Source organism: Camelus bactrianus, chromosome 10 (assembly GCF_048773025.1).
Source record: "Camelus bactrianus isolate YW-2024 breed Bactrian camel chromosome 10, ASM4877302v1, whole genome shotgun sequence".
NCBI classification, from domain to species: Eukaryota; Metazoa; Chordata; class Mammalia; order Artiodactyla; family Camelidae; genus Camelus; species Camelus bactrianus.
In genome coordinates, this window is record NC_133548.1 from 35,305,651 (window position 1) to 35,327,196 (window position 21,546).

The window sequence follows — 21,546 nt, forward strand, 5'->3', positions numbered from 1 at the left end:
TACAGAAATACTTAATGGCAAATCAGAAGCTTGAACCCTAATTTGTCCTTTCCATTCTATTCTTTCCAGTATGTTGCTAACATTGAGGGTGGGGTTATTATGGCCATGCTGATTTGTAGTGCCACTGTTTTTTACTTTTTTGGTGAGTAAACATGCTTTCTCTTTTTTGGTGGGGTATTAGAGAAAAATTTTGGAAAATTGGAAACAAGGAAAGAGATGGAGAATATGGGGCTTGTTTCTTCCCTGGAAGATGTTCTGCAGGCCAGCAGCCCCTAATATATTGTGCTCGCCCTGGCTCCAGGATGTGGGAAGTAAACTTTGATGGAGAAGTTATAAGTACACATCAGTTTAAGAAACTCCTGTCCTCGCCGCCTCTCCCCGTGATTACTTTAAGGTAATGATTTGTATGGCCAGTGGGGATTATTTGAGGAACTTACATGTGGGGGGGGGGAGGCAGGGTTGGACTGAAATCTCTGATAGTCCATGTGCACTAAAGATTTTATCATACCTTTTAAGAGTGAAGTAGAATTTCTATTAAAAGATTCAGAGAAACCAAAAAGTCTTTAATCAGTTTTCTTCCATGTGATTAAAGCAAATTGAATAAAGGCAAATGCAGTTAGGTTCTTAAGTTTGTTTTGGAGGCAGAAATTTTCCTATATAGGGAAAAAACATACTTTTATATTGTGATTAAATCAGTAACAAATGTGTTTACTTCCTAGATCAGAGCCTCAGTATGATCATACAGTTGGATCCTCCCAGTCCTTGTCTTTCCCCAAACTTTTACATCTTAGGTAAGTTTCTCCCTTTGATCCTTTAAAAAAAAAAGACACTTAATTTTCCTTTGTTTCTTGTTCGGAGGGAGTTAGCTTTTTAAGATTATATTTGTACTAAATTATTTTTAGAAAATTGAAAAATGACTGTGTTATGTGAAGTGTTCTATATATAAGAGGAATGAAAAAAAGTCATAGAAATATGCTTCCCTTTCTGTGTTGAACTCACCTAAACCAATTGAACACTTTATAATCATCAGGGAACTTCTGACAACTAGAGCTAAGAGCTGTAAGTATATAGCCTTTCGTAACCTCTGCTATGTGGTGGGATATTACCATGAAAGCAAGCCTCAGACTGAAGTCTGCTGCATACGTATGTTTCTTAGCAGGCAGGCACAAACATAGTTGAAGAACTTGTTCTTGTAAGCGTGGTGAAATTTCAGCTCTGTCCAGCCATATTCTAATATCAGAGTTTAGCTAGCTTTCTAGTTGGATTAGGTACAAAAAAGTCCACTGTTAAGTGGCAGCACAGAGTGCCACTAAACGGTGTCAACTGCTGGGCTTGCCAGTTTTTGCAAGTTGTTCTGCAAGCACTGGGGTGCCAGTGTATGATTTCTAGTCAACCTATGTGTCTTAAATTCTTATTTCAACAGTAGAATGTTATTTTTAATTTTGCTTAGGCTAATTAATAAAATCTCTAGTGCAGATTCAGAGAATGTCATTTAGAGGCTGTTATAAGGTATCCTGGAGTCTGGCTCCTGATTGGGTTCTTTCAAAGGCTAACTCACCAATCTTTGAAAGTAATTTAAAAAAGAACACTTGAAATGTTAACTGTCTGCCCCTAACTAATGTATGTATATGTTACACTACCTACAATGAGGCATTTAAAAGTAAATTGTAAACAATATAACACTTTCATAAATCTTTAATTCATACTGAAAGTTACTGGAGAAAGACAGCTATTTATTTGCCCATAGTTAGATTAAGTGTATTAAAAACTCTTTCTTTATGTTATGTATCACAGCTTATAATCACATATTCAGACAGTATTTATTCCTGTCTTACTCCTAGACAAAAAGGTCCATGAGGGCTCTGTGTCTCTTTTGTTCCCTGTTTTATCCTCAGTGTCTGGCATAGTGCCTGGCACATCATAGACACTTAATAAACATTTGTTGACTGTGCTGTGACATGTGGGGTGTGGGGAAGTCCCTCACCCGAGACAGTGTTTTCCAATGGCAAGGCCACAGTCTGCTTGGTTCTTCTGGTACTGTTATTCCTTTGAGTTAAGCTATTTAAAGCTCCCATTAGAATTCCTGCCTTAGCAAACAAAGCCCTTCATGATCTGGCTCTGCCTACTCCTCAGCTTAAGCAATAATTAGTGCCACTTTGAAGCCTTTACTGACTCCTCCAGCAATTTAGATTAGACACGTATTCCCTCCCATGGGGTGTTGTCACACCTTGTTTATTCCTCCATCACCATCCAGTTTCAGTGTGCTTTGAATATCCATCCCAGCACCAGATTGTCAACTCCTTTACTGTGGGCACAGTGCTAGGTGCATAGAAGATTCTCAAATAATAGCTATCAAATTAAATTAAAGAATTTCACTAAGATATTTTTGAAAAATACATGAGGGCTTTTTGTTCCTGTTTATTTACTTTTTTCCGCACTTGTACACTTGATTCATGGTAACATTCACTGTTACACTCACAGATCCCACAAGGGAGCAAATTTATATACTTTGCTTCCTTTAGGGTACACTAGGATCACTTTCCCTTCCTTAACTATTTGAACAGTCTTGTTAGGCTTGTGTCCTGGTGTGTTTATCATTAGTGAAGGAAAAAGGGGATGAAGGTTGTATAAATTACAAAAGTATCAACTCTTATCTAAGTTCCCACGCCCAGTCCCCTACCTATTCTTAAGGAATCTTTCCAAGCTGTGTATCCAGTTCAGTGTCAGAATCATGATTCTGTATCTCTTTACTTAGGGATCTTCTGGCCTCTATTTTCACCCCTCTTTGGCTCTCAAAGGCAGCCTTCCAATTTTACTTATTTTGGACTTGGATTCTGACCATTTCTTCCTTCTTTGTGACAAAGATTACTTTCCTATAGGGACAGCGATCTGATCTTATATTGGCAAAATGTTTAATATTTGTGTGAGGATCTGATTCTTGTTAAATATCACTCTTAGTTTCATAGCCACATGGTATCACTTTTAATACTTTTGAGGTCATAAACTAAAAAAAAAAAAAAGTCCCTGTTCTCAAGATTATAATTTGTTGGAGAGATGTAGTCTATTTCTAGAAAATGTTCAACAACAATAAAGAGTAAGAGTTGTGACAGTGCCATACATGATTAAGTGCCATGTGAGTGGGGTTGGCAAGAAATCGGTTGAGTGCAGGAGGGAGAGTGATTGCTGTGGGCTGTCGGGGAGGATTTCAAAGGGCAGTAGGACAGCTACTGACCCTTGAGAGGTGGCTGAATGACGACGTGTGTAGGAGATGCTCTGACCAGGGGCAGGAAGCAGGGATTACCAGTGGTGTATAAAAGTAGTAGCAGCCTCAGGAGAGTAAATGAGATATGAGAGCAGAGGAATATAGAAGGAAATGAGCTTTCCTGAAAAGAAAGCTGGGCCAAGAAAGTTCAATGTCCCAGAGTCCAGAGAGGTGAGATTCAGGAAGGAAGGAACAGTCTGCAGGGTTGGCACATGCTTGGGGATCAAGAAGGAAAATGAGGAATGGTTATTGGGTTTGGCGGTTAGGAAATCAGTGACTTCTTGAGAATGCAGTTAACTGGGAAAATTAGGATTCCAAATAACGGTAGGTGGGTCAGTGAGGATAAATGAGGGTTGAAGTAGATTTTGTGAGGTGTAGAGAAAAAGTCCAGGTTTTGGAGCTACATCATCCTTGGTATAAATTCTGACTCTTCTACTTTCGTGCTGAATGGCCTTCAGCATATTTCGTCTCTCTCTGAGCTTCAATTTTTCTTTTTTGTAAAACAGGAATAATATATCTATCTTGATGAGTTGTTTCAAGGTTCAGTAATATAGGTAGAACCTTTAATAAAAACAGTGACACTCCCGTAGTTGACTGGGAATTTTCAACCTTTTATTGCCCCCACACAACTGAGGACACCAAAATATTACCTTCCCTAAAAGTGGCTCACTAGAACACTGATTGGTGGTAAGATGTTACATTTAGTCTCTGTTTTAAATGGACCCCTGTCATACCGGATATGGGAAGTTTAGCTACTAACAAACATCAAGTAAGATACCAGCCTTTTCTTTTTCTAGATGATATTTAGTGTATCTGAATTTTTCCCACTTTGGTATCATATGCTGGTTTTCAGTGGGCTGTTGTTATAGACAGAAAAGAGGTGGTAGGACTTGTTTAGCTGGGTCACTGTTGTGTTTTCTTTGCACAGGCTGATTTTGCTTTCATAGCTAATGTGAGGGTCTGAATTCAGGGCATTATATCATAAACTTCTGATTCCAAGCAAACTAGAATTCTCTTGACTTCTTCCATTCTTTCTTGTAGTGAGCATTGTGTGCTGACTTGGACAGAAAGAGGAATTTATATTTTCGTTCCTCAGAATGTTCAGGTTCTTCTTTGGAGTGAAGTCAAAGGTAACTATATTTTTCTTCCTTATGTAATTTTTCATCTCATGCTTGTGAAAGAGTTAATTATTATAGGAGGAGGATTGTCTTGTAGTGTAAGAAGTGGAAAATAGAATGAAGTGACATTTTTTTCCCAAAGATTAACATAGATGTATCTCATAATAAGATACTTCCCAAGCATACGTTTGTTAATTTATGTACAGTTATTTAATTATTTTAAATGCAATTTTCGTTTATTCTTAAATATTCGCAACCATTGCTAAGGATTGAATGGGTTAATTTTTTTCTCTCTACTTACTCTGAATCTTTATCCCTGTTAGAAGTATTGCTTTAACTCCTGTTTTGTGTCTTAATAATTTAGGGTTGAAAAGTCCTTGTGGAAACAATAGCCATTGTATGTGGCTGAGGCAGAGAAAATTAATCTCTGTATTCTTCTGGTATAAACCAGAAATGGAGGAAATAAACCTAGCATTTTTAGCATGGCTGCTCAGAGAGTGTATCTTGATTTTTGAGTCATTTTCTAGTTTGGAAAAACATAAAAAAGAGAACGGAACCATTATTTACTGACCTGATCAACATTGATTCCTTGTGAATTAAGTTTCCTTAGGGTCTCCTGTGAAAACTAGCTTTTTGGGTCCTTTCATGATGTTCTGTCAAGATTGGTATTTTTTCATGAACTGTTTGTTGATTACATACTGTGGTGAAATCCATTCACTGGTATCAGATTGTAACTCTCAGAAATGTTATAGTCTGGCCTCTCATATAGAGTGCCCTCTTTTAAAATCCCAATTTCTTTTCACAAAAAATAGCATTTTAAAATACAGGATTTTAGATCAGAGAGATGTGTGTCTTTCTCTCTGTCTTTTGTTCTTGATCTGTTTAGTATCTAAAATATGATTTTTCATTGACATACAAGTGTAAGAATAGAGATGAAATTCAGTCAAGCCAAACCCTATATAAAAATTAGTTTATTAGAATAATTTCAGCCATCACAAAATTGGGAAAAGAGTATTTAGTTAACATCCTATGTGTACACCCCTGTTGTTTTTGTAGATATTCAGGATGTGGCTGTCTGCAAGAATGAGCTGTTCTGTTTGCACCTAAACGGGAAGGTCTCACGTCTTTCCCTGTTGTCTGTGGAACGCTGTGTGGAACGCCTGCTAAGGAGAGGCCTGTGGAACCTGGCTGCTCGAACTTGCTGTCTTTTCCAGAATTCTGTCATTGCCAGCAGAGTGAGTCACAGAGTTTACATGTTCATCTGGGTTGTTAAAACCATTCTAGTTTGCAGGATTATGCTACATAGTTGCTTGTCTTCATTAGCCTCCAGGTTAAGCAGCAGTGAATCCCCAAAGGAAGCATGGCAAATAAATCTGGAGTAGGTGATGGTGGTGAGGAAAAGGGTATACGTTCCATTAAAAAAAGAAAATCAAATTTACCCACAAATTTATCTGAATTTCAGGCCCTGTTTTAGAAGTGAAATTATTATATGTATACTAAGTCTTAATTAAATTCTTAATTCGTAAGAGAATTCTCATTAAGTCTTCTCCTAGCTTGTTAAACCCTTTTAAAGCACCTATGAGGTTTTATGTTCTATGTCAGACCTCTTTTAATGTATTGGCCATTTGAATATAGATTTCATTGCAACAGAAAGCTCTTCTATTGGATTTCTACTTATCCTTTTAATAGGGAAGAAAAACTTTGACTATAGATAAATTGGAACATTTGAAATCTCAACTGGACTTAACAACCTATGGTGATCTAATTTCTCAACTGGAAGAACTGATCTTAAAATTTGAACCTTTGGATTCAGCTTGTAGTAGTAGAAGAAGCTCCATTTCATCACATGTAGGTATTCTCACTTTGAAAAAGGGTTTGGCTGTATAGTAAGATTTTTCTATATTAGGTTGTACTCACTTACTTCTAGGGTCCCAAAACTCAACTTCCTTTCCATGTTGATTTTTTGGGGGGTGGGGCAATCAAGAGGGACTTTCTTTCAGCTGTTGGACAGCCCTTTGAAGCCTTCATTAAGGTGTGTCTTAGAACCACATTTTGTTTTATCATTGTTTAGCATATCCTGTTTGCAAATATACCTCATATAGCCTCTAGCACAAATTAAATTGCTCCTAATTGGTTTCAAATGCTTCATGCTAACTTGAGTCTCAGTGTAGCTCAGGATTGTCTCATTTAATCCCCATTCTCACTGCCAGACTTTATGGAGACAAGCTAGAGAAATACGGCAGCATGACGCCACGACACATGGGAAGGACCCAGCTGCCAGGAGCCTAGACCTTGCTCACCAGTTTGTTCTAATAAGCCATAGTTGTTGCTATTGACTTGCTACTTTTAGTGTTGGTGTTTCTCTTAGAATATCATGTTATAAAGGAAAGTTTTACTTTGATTTTTCTTGAATTCTTTTTATTTTTAGGAAAGTTTCAGTATCTTGGACTCTGGTATTTATCGTGTCATTAGTAGTAGAAGAGGCAGTCAGTCAGATGAAGACTCTTGTTCCCTTCACAGCCAAACCCTTTCAGAAGATGAGAGACTTAAAGAATTCACCTCACATCAAGAAGAGGACCAACCAGATCAGTGTTGTGGCTCACAAGGAACTGAAGGTGATGAATGTATCTTTTATTGGTTGCCGATATGAAACAGTTATTTTCTGTGACTTCTGTTTGCCAGGATTATCTCATGCATAGAGTTTTCTACAGGGTGTTAATAGGTTTTATTAAGTTGATAGACTTTCTACAAACCTATTGACCTCCTCACCACTAGAAGGATAAGTTTATGTTTATTTGGGATTTCTTCTCCCTTCGTGTTTAGGCTAACATTGGTAAATAACTTAATTTTGATCATGCATCCAAGTGCTGGAAAGGTTAAGAGAGAGGAGGTCATTAACCAAAAGAGTGGAACGGTTTTATCCTGACTAACCAAATTATTTTCCATTAGGAATGAAAAATTACTACAGTTTTGGGGGCCATTGCCTTCACTTTTCGATGTTCAAGTATTCCTGTGACTGAACTGTTGAGAAGATGTTAATAGACCCTAAACTTCTTTTTTGACTTATGGGGATTCAGGGTTAGTAGGAAAAATGAAGGTACCTGTCTAAGTGTTTTATATGTGGACCATCCGTGCATCTTGTAAACCTGTGTTCTGCTCATTTGTATTTGGGTCAGTCATGATTTTGGTATTGAATCCTTCATTTCCTTTGGTTTATTCATTTCAGAATTTCTTTAAAGATTAAAAAAACTTTCATGTGATTAGATTGTTTCTTTTCCCCTGATTCCATTCATCAGACAGTGTTTCTTATGTTCCAGTGACGTTTGAGACGGATAAGAGTGAAACTTTTCTCCCCTTCAGCATCCCACTGTCATTTCGTTCTCCATCTCCTCTAGTGTCTCTTCAGGCTGTCAAGGAGAGGTAAACTTACTAGTCTTGTCATTTAATCACATTTCTGGTTTTACCTCAGTTGTCATAATGGGCACTTTTGCACTGAGAATGGAAAGACTTTTTTTTTTGAAAGACATTTTAAATGAGAAAAAAAGAAAGTGTCCAGGTTTTCTCATTTCAATCTTGGGGAATTTAGCTTCCCTTTTTGAGTAGCTGGATATATGAGTTGTTACAAATGTGTTTCTTTTTTTCCTCCTCAGGCTGAGCAAAAGTTTAAAAATATGTTTTTTCCTCATGCCTGATAAGAACATTTTCCATGTATCATTAGTCATTTTCTTAATCATTTTTCAGTTTGGACTCAGAGTTGGAGACTTTAGAAGTTACTACTCGCTGGGTCCAGAATTGACATATAAGTTTGAAAAAGAAGACTTTGTGTACTTAAATGCTAATCTGAGTTTTGATGGATACAAATTTTACTTTTTAAGAAGGATATACTGTGATGAGTTAGCAGCTGAATTTCATGAAGAAATTCTTGGGCTAGGATGGGGCAAGTGATCACATGGCCTCCTTTGCCTAAATTGATAGAAACATTGCAGGCACAGCTGGAGTTAAAGACCTTTTCTTTAGAACTGAATCAAATTAGTTTAATAAATGAAGTAAATCCTTATTCTGTTATGAGTTTTACATGGGCCTTATGTGAAATCTGTAATTGATTAGAGAAGTTGCTATAAACAGAGTCTTTCTTTTTAGTAAGTCTAAGTTGCTTTCAGGGACTGATAGGAACATGGAGAACTCAGGTACTGAATTTGTCATTCTTGGCAATAATGAATTTTTTTTTCATATAAGTTTGTTGGTATTTGATTTGACTTCCAGTGTTTCTAGCTTTGTGCGTAAAACTACTGAGAAGATCGGCACCCTTCACACTAGTCCTGATCTGAAAGGGAGACCAGAACCCAGGGGTGATGAGCAGTCATGTGAAGAAGATGTGAGTCCGGTCACTTGCCCAAAGGAGGAAGACACTGTGTAAGCCTCTATAGAAATCTGTGTAAATTCTACAGGAGTCAGCTGTCAATATGAAGAGAGCTGTACACCATGTCCTCTTGAAGAACGCATACGTATGGCTCTGTTCATGGTAGATTGTTTATGTATTTGTAAAAACTGGAAAATCACATCAACCCATACATAGCAAGTCGGTTGAGACAGAGTTGTAATTTAGCACCTCTTCCATCTTTCCCCCAGACAACTTCCCTCCCTTTCAAATCTCTTCAAATTTCTGGATGTTAGAGAAGGAGTATCAGATTAGGAGTAGGATGACCAAGGATCTCAGCCCTGTCCAGGTTCTGCTTCTGACTAGGATGTGCCTTTGGATAGGTGACTGATGCTCTTTGACCCTCACGGTGAGAGCACTAGCATTGATGTCTTATCATGTACCTTCCTATGACATGCAGGTGGCGTGGTCCTTATGTAGTGGAGTTGCAGCTGAGCCCTTGGTCTGGCACGATGTGAAGCATCTTGTTTATCTGGTCTCTGCCTTTTCTCATCGTTCAGGGGATCTGGCCACTGAAGGCAAGCAAGCTCAGCAGTCACTCAGGAATTGTGATAGACCCACAGGGCCAGTGTATATTAGACAGTCAGATGGAATAAAAGGTGTGTTATCCTTAGAGTGACTTAGTTACGAATCCATGTGTGTATAGGAAAAGAGTACAGGTAGTGCTATGGCGTTTAAGGCAGCCCTCAGTCTGACCTGAGCCCACCTTTCCAGCCTCACTTCCAGCCACATCCTTCTAAGCACTCTAAATTCCAGTGCTGCCCGAGAACTGGGTTTTTACACCTCACTACTTTTCTTCATGCTGTTTCTCCCACCTGCACTATTTCGCCCCCATTCTTTCTAATGCAAATACCACCTCCTCAGGAGAGCATGTCTTACTTGCCTGGTCAGAATAATTATTCCTTTTTCTGTGTTTTCAGGGCTCAGTGCTTGTGCTGCTCTTTAGTATTCATTTTCTCTCTTGTATATTAGAGTTGTTTTCTTGCCTCTCTTTCTGACTAGGGCTAACTCTGACTTGAGCCTACGCATCTTGAGGCCATTTTTTATACTCATCTGTTTGTCTCATGTAACATTAAGTACAGTACCTTGCATTTAGTAAGCACTTAGGAATATTTGCCTATGGAAGCTCTAATCCCCTCTAACTTTTTTCATACTTTTCTAGGGGGAAAGAAGAAGTAGCCAGTCAACCTCCAGAAGAAGACGAGTTACAAGAGCTCAAAATAGCAACAGCAGAAGCCATGTGAGTGTTTGAATGAGAAAATTTTATAGTGAATGGGAGTAATGTTTTGAGATCATCAGTAGTGGCTCTGAGACAGTGTGGAGCAGAGGAGGTTTCATTTGGAATTGAAATTCAAGAATTAGTACAAAGTTAATGTTCTCTGTATTGCTGTCTTGCTGAGATAATTATTATTTAAAGAGTTGAAAAGTAACATTTATTCCAGGTAAGTATGTTGTATCTGTTGGGTTTATTTAGCATAAAACAGTTTGTTTTTTTAAAAAAGTATGTGAAACATAAATTTCATACTTGTCTGTCTTGTATAGGACCAAGCTACAGGACCCACTGGTTTTGTTTGAACCAAAGTCTCTGAGATTGGTTTTACAGGAGTGGCTTTCACACTTAGAAAAAACATTTGCCGTGGAGGACTTCTCAGGCATTTCAGATACTGACAACTCATCCATGAAATCAAACCAGGATATACTATTGCTTGATGGGTCAAGAAAGGGAATATTAGATGAAGAACATGAAAAAGAAAAAAGGAACTCTTTACACAATGAAGAAACTGTTCATCAAACAGCATATGAGTCTGTAAATAGTCCGAGGGAGCCCTTGGATGATGACCTTTTTCGAGTATGTTCTCCGTGCAGTATAGCAAATGATCTTATGAAGGACCTGGCTGAATTGACAACGTTGTGTTTGGAATTGAATGTATTGAATTCTGAGATCAGAAGTGCAGGTGGTTGTGTGGATCACACTTTGCAACAGTGCTCACCTGAAATTCTGGCTTGTCATTTCCTAAAGAAGTACTTTTTTCTCCTGGACTTGAAAAGAGCAAAGGAGAGCATCAAGCTGAGTTACAGTAACAGTCCTTGTGTTTGGGATACTTTTATTGAAGGATTGAAAGGTAATAATCAGACTGCCTTACCAAAGATAGAAATTTATATAGAGGACAATAACCTCTTGGCATCTATGAGTTAAAAAAAAAAAAAGATTTAAGTAGAAAAATCACCTCCGTTCTGGTAAACCATCCATTTAATTTTCCACTCAATTTAATTTTTAATATTTCTTTCAACTACTATAAGAAATTAGTTTTATTTCTCTCACAGTCTTATTCAGAAAATGATATAGTACTGTTGGAGAAGTTGGGTTTAAGTAAAATTTTATAAATGCAGATAAATGAAGAAAAAAGAAAATCCCTCATGTAACTTAACTAATATAGAAACAGCATATACCATTTATTGAGTACTTACCATGTGCCAGATAGTCTTCTAAACACTTTGCAAGCATCATCTCATTTCATCTTTACAACACTTTGGAGTAGATGGTGTTACTCTATTTAATAGTTGAGGAAACTGAGACATAGAGAGATTATAATAATTGAGTAGATTAAAACTGCTATAGTATCTCATAATAACTCAGATATAATACAATAACTCAGATACAATAGATTTACAATTACTCAGCTACAATACAATGCAATTTATTTCTTTTCATAGATCAGTCCAGGGCAACTGTTCCAGGTCAGTGGTCAGCTCTCTTGCATGTGGTAATTCAGGGTTCCAAGTTCCTTCCATTTTTTTGACTTCTATCCTCTCTTAGGGCTGATGATTGAGATTGGGTTGCTGTGTCCAGGCTGAAGCATATGGAAGAGGCAAACAAGCTCTCTGATATATGTGGCCCGGTAGTGACTTAAATCTCTTCCATTGGCGAGAATTCTATCACATGGCCCCACCTAACTGCAAAGGAGTCTGGGAAATGTAACCTGTCCAGGTGTCTAGAAGGAAGAGGCTGGATACGGCTGAAGGGCTTGCATGTCTGCCTCAGAGATTTTGGTGGGCAGTCAGCAGTCTCTATTTCACGCTTGATTGAAGCCACACATTACTGGTCATCCTTGTACAGAAACCGTGCTGTTTCTACTGCAATGGTCCCATGTTTTTAAAGAGGTGACTTTTCTTAACTCAAAACTCTGGATAACAGATGTCATATTTCTTATAATTGATGTAGACTTTAAGCAGACTTTTCATTCATCACCAAAAGTGAATAGTCACAAGTAGAGACACATTTTTATATTATCTGACTTAAGGATCTGTAAGGTTCCTGGAAACAAGGATCTGTAGTTACAGTTCTCCTCACTTCACAGTTAGCAGTTAAATGTGTAAGAAATGATTTTGGTTTCTTTTACTGAATTGAAGTAGACTCTTTTATGTTGAAGTAAGAACGGTTACTTCTTTTCAAATAGTTTCAAATGTTTCACATTATTCCTGGACATTTGCTGTATCTGTCTCTATTACGTGATCATACCCAATCTTGGTCACAGGAAAATAGCAAAAAAGTCTTCATCAACCTGAGTGGTTAACTTACTACCAGAGCTGGCTAAAGCAAGTGTGGTGGGCATTTGAAATGATGCAGCTGCTTCCTTGAATTTAAGGGGATAAGTTTGGCTTAGCACTCACCCAATCATAAAGCTTTCCCTTACTTCTTATGCTCTAAGTGATGGCTTCTTCTCTGAATTCCTTTAAGTACTTGACTGACCCAATCAAATTGGAAATATTGTACGTTATGTATATAAAGGATGCTTTTTCAGTGGTAATAGGCACTTATATATTGGCTATCTGTTCCTTTGTCTTTTTTAAAACTTCCAATATGCTTTGCCTCCCAGTTTGATTTTAAGGCCCTTAAAAGCAGAGATTGTCTTGTGTCCTTTTTTTTTTTTTAAATCTCTCCTGCAATGCTTTATAAATGTTGGGCCCTACACACAAAATGATTGTTGAATAATGTGTTCATGACTTAAATATTTATAGCTGTGAGATGAAGGGAAATTGCTTTGTCTTTTAGAAATGGCAAGTTCCAATCCTACATATATAAAGATGGAAGAAGGAGACCTCCCAGCAAAATTAAAGTTACTGGATGATTCGGTCCCTTTTGACAGTCCTTTGTTGATTGCTTATGCTACCCGGTGAGTTGTCCTATATGTTGTTTATATGAACTGAAGCACATGCATCTTCTTGGTCATAGTCTATAAAGTTTTACTCAATTAGGTGTTGAGCAGCTTCTTGTTACTGTACTCATTTTTATTTTTAATGAATACTTAAGGTAACCAAGTTATATTATCTCACTAACGTTTTTTGTTTTTAAATGCAGATTGTATGAGAAATTTGGAGAATCTGCCCTTCGATCCTTAATCAGGTTTTACCCATCCATTTTGCCTTCAGATGTCATGCAACTTTGTCATTATCACCCCGCTCAGTTTTTGGCCTATTTAGACAGTCTGGTGAAATCAAGGCCTGAAGATCAACGGTGAGAAGGAGAGAACGTGTGCAGACTCTCCTTTCTTGTGATAGGGCATTGTTTCTCTCGTATACGCAGTTGGAACACTTTTAGGATTAACTTCTCAGGATTGAGGCACCTGCAGTAGAAGAGGAGGAATTGGCAGTCATGTCCCTTTCTTTCACAGTTCACAGTACACACCATAAATGTGCACATATCACACTTCTCTTCTCTCCCTCTCTCCCTTTCAGACATTATCAGATCAACAGTGTAAAATTAAACTCCTGCTTCAGGGCCTAGGCTGAAACAGATAAACTTCCTTGTTGTCTCTGCCAGTGGGTGGATTTTCTGCCACCTTTTTATTGATGATATCCCAGCCTTTTGCGGTTGGATCTCAGTTCCAGCTCTTAGCTTCTATAGGCTGAGACCTCATTTCCTATCTCCACGTGGCAATAAACACACATGTCCCTTGGTTATTAAGAATGACCACTTCCCCCCTTTTTTTCTTCTTTTGATTGGTTCACATTTGCTATACTGGTACTTATTTCTCCTTTTTTTCCCCCCTTTGGTGCTTTCCTTATTATCTTTAGGCTCAACTATTCATTTAAAAAGCTATTAGATTTCTACCAGTAATTCTAGACATTTTGTAGCAGAAGGGTTTTCCAGTTATTTCATCCACCCTATTAATTTCTTTTTTTTAAATGAAGTATATTGATTTCTTAATAACATTTTATTCATAGCCACACATTATATCTTTCCTTTCTCAACATGAAGATTGATGATTTTTCTCCCCAACTTTCTCTTAGGCCATCCTTCCTTGAGTCCCTTCTACAACCAGAGTCTTTAAGATTGGATTGGCTGCTGTTGGCAGTGTCCCATGATGCTCCCCCAAGCACCAGCACTGTAGACGATGAAGGAAATCCCAGGTATAGAAGGGGTTCTTTTCCTAGGCTCTGCTGCTCCTTTGGAGTGGAACCAGTTTATTCACATAATAGCATTCTGGGCTTACTTCAGAAACAGCTATGGAAGAGACTGGTACAAGTCATGGTAGTGATGAGACTGAGTGTACTGCTTAGTGGTTCTGAACATTTTTTAAATCACAGACCCTGTAAGAATCTGATGATTTCTGTTGAAATAATGTAACATCCCTACAAAATTTTGCACATTATTTCAGAGAATTAAACTGGTCACCTGAAGCTCTTTCATAGGCCAACATTAGGAGCCCTTGATGATTAAACCTGTGTTAGAAAATTGTGTGTGTGTGTGTGTTCTTCCTAGAAATTTGCCAAGGGATTTCTAGACATAACCTGATTTAGGATCTTTTTTAAAAAAAATACAATTCATAAAAAATACACACTGATACTTATAATGTAACAGAAATGTTCCTTGTGTTTTCCTCTAGAAGACACTTTTTTAAATCCCCTGAAATGTCCATCTTATATGCCTAGGTAAAAAGATCTGGAAGGATATAAAATAGCTATCTGTAAATGATGAAATTATGGGCTTCTTTCTTTTGATTACTATTTTTTTTAAATAGGTGTTTGTTATAAGAAAAATAGCTATTTTAATTTTTCAAAAGCCAAGTAGAAATGTTTGAAAAATATAATTAAGTTCTATTCTTACCTATTAGTTGAAAAATAAGCATTTTGTAGTGTTGATTTCCTTTCTAAATTACTGATATTTTTTCATTTCATAGGCCTCATTCCCACTTGTTTTCCTGGGGTTACAGTCAGCTAATCCTTCATCTAATTAAACTTCCTGCAGATTTTACAACAAAAGAGAAAATGACTGACATCTGTAGGTCTCATGGGTAAGTGAGACTTTTCCTAGAAGCTGAAGTTAAGATGAGAGTCATTTTAATGAGTAACTTAAGTTAATAGCCAAGGGCCTGAACTGATATGCCTTATCATTTGGAAATTTTCTTTGCTACATTAAAGGGCCTTTTTGTTTTAAGTGATAGTAAACATCTTTTTTGTTTTTAATTTTGAGCATATTTTATTTTGTGTGTAGAAGAGACTGGCCCTTGCTAATTCCTTTCTCCCCCTTCTGCTTAGTTTTAGCCCCAATTCTCAGGCATGTAGATGGTATTTAGTTAAGAACCTGACTGTGATACGAGTTATAATTGATACAGGGTTTCCAAAGGGAGAGATCAGAATGGGCTCAATAAAATCACTGGTGAAGGACTCTGGGAGGAGGTGAGACTTGGAGGTAAGCCCTAAGGCTGGATAGGCTTTGTATTTAAAAAGGAGTCAGGAAGAGTGCAGGTCAGGTGAGAGAAAAAGCCAGAGCAAGGCTGTGAAAAACTGATACTGCTGTTTATCTGTACCATATATTAGTTAGTTAGTTATTATTGCCTGACGATGTCATCTTATGCCTTCACTTGTATTGTAATCTTTTTGAAATAGTGACATGTGTCTTCCTTTTCTCTCATAATGCATAATTCATAAAGTGCTAGGTACTTGATGCATATTTGTTCATTAATAATGAGGGATGAGACTGGCCAGGTGGTGGATCATGTAAGACCTTGGAAGGCTGTTAGAAGAATTTAGTTATCAGCAGAGACCCTTTTAGACTTTTTGGTACAAAAATTACTTGATAAAAATGGAGCTTTCTGAAGATCATTTCTGGTGTCATACATGAGAAGGATTGGAGACGGGAAAGGAAGGTCGGTTAGGAAGCTGTTGCAGTAATTCAGGTATGACTGAATTGATGATTAGTAGGGCAGCAGAAGGAGCACACTCAAGGAGACATTTCAAAGGAAAATGCAGTGGGACCTGTAGATACTGAGTATAGCAAATGAAGGAAGGGGAGAGTCAAGGAGAACTTGCAAAGTTTGCACACTTGGGGGTGTAATATGCTAGTTTTGTACTGAATCTTAAAATTTATAAAGTACATAAGCTTAAATATCTCATAATTGGTGCTTGGCCTCAAATGTCAGTATTTATCACTAGCTTTAATGTTTTTTATTAATTGCTGTATATCAGGGCTGTCTCAACTTTCTGAGGCAGTGGAAATAATTCTGTGCTGTCCAGCTACATGTGGCCACTGAATACTTTTTTTTTTTTAACTTTTTTTTAATTGAGTTATAGTCAGTTTACAATGTTGTGTCAATTTCCAGTGTAGAGCACAATTTTTCAGTTATACATGAACATACATATATTCATTGTCACATTCTTTTTCGCCGTGAGCTACCACAAGATCTTGTATATATTTCCCTGTGCTATACAGTATAAACTTGTTTATCTAGTCTACATATGCCAATCAATATCTACAAATTTTGAACTCCCAGTCTGTCCCTTCCCACCCCCCTCCTCCCTGGCAACCACAAATTTGTATTCTATGTCTATGAGTCTGTTTCTGTTTTGTATTTATGTTCTCTTTTTTTTTTCAGATTCCACATATGAGCGATCTCATATGGTATTTTTCTTTCTCTTTCTGGCTTACTTCACTTAGAATGACATTCTCCAGGGACATCCATGTTGCTGCAAATGGCATTATGTTGTTGGTTTTTATGGCTGAATAGTATTCCATTGTATAAATATACCACATCTTCTTTATCCAGTCATCTGTCGATGGACATTTAGGCTGTTCCCATACCTTGGCTATTATAAATAGTGCTGCTATGAACATTGGGGCACAGGTGTCTTTTTGAAGTAGGGTTCCTTCTGGATATATGCCCAGGAGCGGGATTCCTGGGTCATATGGCAAGTCTATTCCTAGTCTTTTAAGGAATCTCCATACTGTTTTCCATAGTGGCTGTACCAAACTGCATTCCAGCAGTATAGGAGGGTTCTCTTTTCTCCACAGCCTCTCTAGCATTTGTCATTTGTGGATTTTCGAATGATGGCCATTCTGGCTGGTGTGAGGTGATACCTCATTGTAGTTTTGATTTGCATTTCTCTGGTGACTAGTGATATTGAGCATTTTTTCATCTGCCTATTGATCATTTGTATCTCTTCCTTGGAAAGTTGCTTGCTTAGTTCTTCTGCCCATTTTTGGATTGGGTTTGTTTTTTTCTTATAAGTCGTATGTGCTGCTTATGTATTCTGGAGATCAAGCCTTTGTCGCTTTCATCTTTTGCAAAAATTTTATCCCATTCCATAGGTTGTTTTGTTTTGTTTATGGTTTCACCACTGAATACTTGAAATACAGATTGGTTAACTGAAGAACTGACTTTTAAGTTTTATTTACTTTCAGTTAATTTAAATTTAAATAGCCACATGTGGCTAATGTCCACTGTATTGGGCACCATAACTCCAGATAAATTAACTGTCATTTATTCCTTTCTTTGACTTTGGTTTCTTTAGTTTCTGGCCTGGATATCTTATTCTCTGTTTGGAGCTGGAGAGAAGAAGAGAGGCCTTCACCAACATTGTGTATCTGAATGATATGAGCCTGATGGAAGGGGACAATGGTAAGTAAATCCCAAGTGGCTACTCTTAGTTATAACATTTTAGAAGTCATTCCAGAATTTTCAATAAAGAAATTTGATAAACATTTCAGTGATCATGTGTATTATTCTAGCTAGTTGTCAGATTTGTGGAGTTGTTTTTAATCTGTACTACTTGGTATATTATAAAATCATAATTAGAAATAAACTACAAGCAATTTTTCTGTTTATTGAGTCCTACTGTGTGAGGCATTATACTAGATGCTTTTCCATATGCTGTTTAAATGAGATAACAAACCTGTGGGATGGGTTTTACAGAAGTTCTGATTGAGGCCCAGGGAAGGGACAGTTACCTCCCCCACAGTTGTACAACTAGTTGATGCTGGACCTGGTGTTCACACTTAGGTCTGACTATCAGTAAAGCTTATGCTTATGTGTTTTTTTCTTTTTCTCTTCATTGTGTTCCCTTTTTACATAGCCCAAAGTTAGAGATTGTTAAGAAGAACTTAAGGTCAAGTAGCAGTCAGATTTTCCTAAGCCTTCAAAGGTATCTAGATACTTTTTTTTTTTTTTAATTTTCATTAATTCAGTACAGATAAAATGGCAGTCAGAAGGCTGGGACTTTGACACACTGATCTCTGAGGTCTGAAGAGTTCATCCTGCACACAGAGAAATGGTCTTGATCTGTTCTGTAGTATTGCTTTATTGGCCTCAGTGTGGAGATGCCAACAGCATGACATCAGGATCCTTCATCTAGCAGTGTGACCTACAGCCTTTTTCAGCCCTGTTGGTGTGGGAGAAGGAAAGTTAGCACCAAGCAAAGAAGCCAGTTGGCTGGCAAGGGTTAGCTTCAGATGTTACAGCTATAGCGGTATAACTGAGTCATCTTTGTTTCAGAAATGAAACGAGGGTCAGATGGTTTTGTAGGACTAGAACTATAGACATGCATACCCTTCTGAAAAATAACCAGAAAAGTTAAGGTATAAATGGTTAATGTTTTTAAAGCTACAACATGATGTTTGTTATCTATATATAGAAAAAAATTGAAAAGCCAGGAAGAATGAAGAAAATATCACCTAAAATTCTTCCCCCCCAGTTAAAAGTAGTCTTAATATTTTGTTAACATAATAATGATTAGCTGTTCTTACCCTTGGTGTATTAAGTGGGGGTCTTTTCTTGACTTTTCTCTCTCCTTGTAGCTCATATTAATCACTCTTCAAAGCATGTTGATTCTACTGCCAAATATATATCTCATATCTATCTATTTTCTTTTGCTTCACCACCACCATTCTGGTCCTAGATACTTGTCTAGACTGCTACAGTAACCTCATAATTGGTCATCTGGTTTCCATTCTTGCCCATCTTTAACCCATTTTCCTTACAGTAGCCAGAATGGTTCTTTTTTTTAATTAAAAAAATTTTATTGAGGTGACATTGGTGTATAATATTATGTGTACAGCATTATATTTCTACTTTTGTATTACACTCCATTGTACCCACTACCAGAAATTTAGTTTCCATCTGTCACCATGTACTCGCTCCCCTTTACCCATTTCTCCCTGCCTCCCAGTGAACCACTACTCTGTTCTTGTGTTTACATGTTTGTTTTTGTTTGGTTTGTTCATTTATTTTGGTTTTTGTTTGTTTTTTATATTCCACATGAGTGAAATGATACGGTGTTTTTCTTCCTATATCTGACTTACTTCACTTAGCATAATACCCTCAAGGTCTATGTTGTCACAAATGGCAAGATTTCATCATTTTTTTAATGGCTGAGAAGTATTCTGGTGTGTGTGTGTGTGTGTGTGTGTATGTATGTATGTATGTGTATTATGTTCATTTTGGTAATGTGAATTATGTGGATTGATTTGTGGAAACAACCATCCTTGTACCCCTTGAATAAATCCCACTTGATCATGGTGTATGCTTCTTTTAATGTACTGTATTAGGTTTGCTAATATTTTGTTGAAAATTTTTACATTTACAATTTATAATTTTTGTTCTCTCTTTTAAAAAATTATTTATATTTATTTTAAAATTTTTAATTAAATTTTTTTAATTAAACAGTTTTATTTCTTTTTTTGGGGAAAGTCTTTATCATTCACATCTGAGTGATAGCTTTGCTGGATAGAGTATTCTTCGTTGACAGTTTTTCTCTCTTAGTATTTTGAGAATGTCATTCCAGTCCTTTCAGGCCTATAGAATTTCTGCTAGGAAATCTGTTGATAGCCTAATAGGGGTTCCTTTGTAGGGTACCATTCTTTTTTCCCTGGCTGCATTTAAAACGTTTTGTCATTGACTTTGGACAATTTGAATATAATGTATCTCGGAGAAGGTCTTTTTGTGTTGAGGTAATTAGTTGTTCTGTTAGTTTCATGGACTTGTATGCCCAGTTCCTTCTCCAGGTTTGGGAATTTCTTAGCTATTATTTCTTTAAATAAACTCTCTCCTCCCCTTTCCATCTCTTCTCTTTCTGTGATTCTCACTATCCTAATGTTGCCTTTCCTATAAGAATTGGATTTTTTCATCATTTTAAGGTCTTATTTCTTTTTTCTTCTACTTGTTTCATTTCTAGGTTTCTATCTTCAAGATCACTATTTCTCCCTTCTGTGTGGTCCGCTTGATAATTTTCAATGTTTTCAGTACATTCGTCATCTCATTTGTTGAGTTTTTCATTTCCAGAAGTTGGTTCTTCTTTAGGGTTTTAATCTCTTTTTAAAGTATTCCCCTGTTCATTAATTTTATTCCTCAGTTTTGAAGTATCTTTTTGAGTTTTCTTGTAGCTCTTTGACTTTCTTCATGACAGGTATTTTGAATTCTCTATCAGTTAGATTGCAATATTCTGCGACTTTAAGTTTGGTTTCTGGGGATTTCTCATTTTCCTTTTGTGGTCCAGTGTTACTGTGGTTCTTCATAGTGCTTGATGAGTTGTTCTCTGCTGACACATTTAAAGTAGTGAGCACCTTTCTGCTTGATTCTAATGATTCAGCAGGTTAGAAATTAGAGGCCTTTCTTTTATTTTCCAGTAGGTGGCGCTATAGCACAGGTTTTTGGTTTCTCTTACCTGAGCAGCCTCTGGTTATATTTGAGTCTGCATTCTCAGCCTTCCGCCTTCTCTGTCTGTGGTGTGGTGTAGTGTCCTTGTTATCACCTGTACCTCCAGGGTCATTGATGCCTTGCTTCTGCCATTGTTGCAGGCATTGCTGCCTGGTGCACCAGGATGGTGGGCTCCTCCCTCATGTCCAGGATCCCCTGAGTAGCAGGTTCTGCCGCCTTTACGGGGGAGAGTTGGGAGGTAGTCAGGATTGTGCACGTACCTCTGCTGTGTCCAGTGTTGTAAGATTCATGGGCCCTGAAGCTGCTGGTGAGGGGGTAGTGTCGGGGGGCTGGAGTCATGGGCGCCTCAGAGGCTGGGGATATGGAGTCCCAAGCTCCACTGCCACTGCTGCCCAGTTATCTGTCACGGTAGGTGCCACTGTGGCCGGGAGGCTGTGGTCATGTGTACTGCCTCCCCTGCTACTACCGGGCTCTCTGGTGCTAGAGGGCTAAGATTGCAGGCGCTGCTTCCTCTGTGTTTCCAATCTACCCACCTTTAAATGTACAGATGTGTGGAAAATTCTCCAGTGTCCTGTCACCTTTGTTGCATTGTGGATATTTTACTGGTTGTAGATTGACGGGGAGAGACAAAGGTCGCTATTCACTCTACAGTGTTGCTGACTCCCAGGATGGTTTTTTTAAACAAAAAATTGGATTATGTGACTCTCCTCCTTGAAACTCCTTACACTGGACTCAAAATAAAATCCATATTCTTAAGCTGTTCCCTTTTGGCCTGGCCTTACCATCTCATTCTCA

At 37.6% G+C, this 21,546-nt stretch overlaps 1 protein-coding gene across 13 annotated transcripts in view; it reads left to right on the forward strand.

Moving 5' to 3' along the window:
- HPS5 (HPS5 biogenesis of lysosomal organelles complex 2 subunit 2) overlaps positions 1–21,546 on the forward strand; it is a 42,368-nt gene that overhangs the window by 11,615 nt on the left and 9,207 nt on the right. For 10 of the 13 annotated variants that reach the window (XR_012509665.1, XR_012509666.1, XR_012509667.1 and 7 more), the window contains 15 exons: positions 182–394; positions 720–791; positions 4,304–4,392; positions 5,437–5,615; positions 6,070–6,228; positions 6,809–6,995; positions 7,677–7,800; positions 8,644–8,793; positions 9,981–10,058; positions 10,361–10,941; positions 12,873–12,993; positions 13,179–13,334; positions 14,111–14,230; positions 15,001–15,114; positions 17,612–17,718. Coding sequence is in view for 10 of the 13 variants with exons in the window: in XM_074372272.1 (XP_074228373.1) it covers positions 182–394; positions 720–791; positions 4,304–4,392; positions 5,437–5,615; positions 6,070–6,228; positions 6,809–6,995; positions 7,677–7,800; positions 8,644–8,793; positions 9,981–10,058; positions 10,361–10,941; positions 12,873–12,993; positions 13,179–13,334; positions 14,111–14,230; positions 15,001–15,114; positions 17,612–17,718 (2,450 nt within the window). In the remaining 3 variants the exon portion in view is untranslated. Of the gene's footprint in view, positions 1–181; positions 395–719; positions 792–4,303; positions 4,393–5,436; positions 5,616–6,069; positions 6,229–6,808; positions 6,996–7,676; positions 7,801–8,643; positions 8,794–9,980; positions 10,059–10,360; positions 10,942–12,872; positions 12,994–13,178; positions 13,335–14,110; positions 14,231–15,000; positions 15,115–15,435; positions 15,513–17,611; positions 17,719–21,546 lie in introns of all 13 variants that reach the window. The other 3 variants (XM_074372276.1, XM_074372277.1, XM_010964782.3) reach the window with 2 other exon arrangements.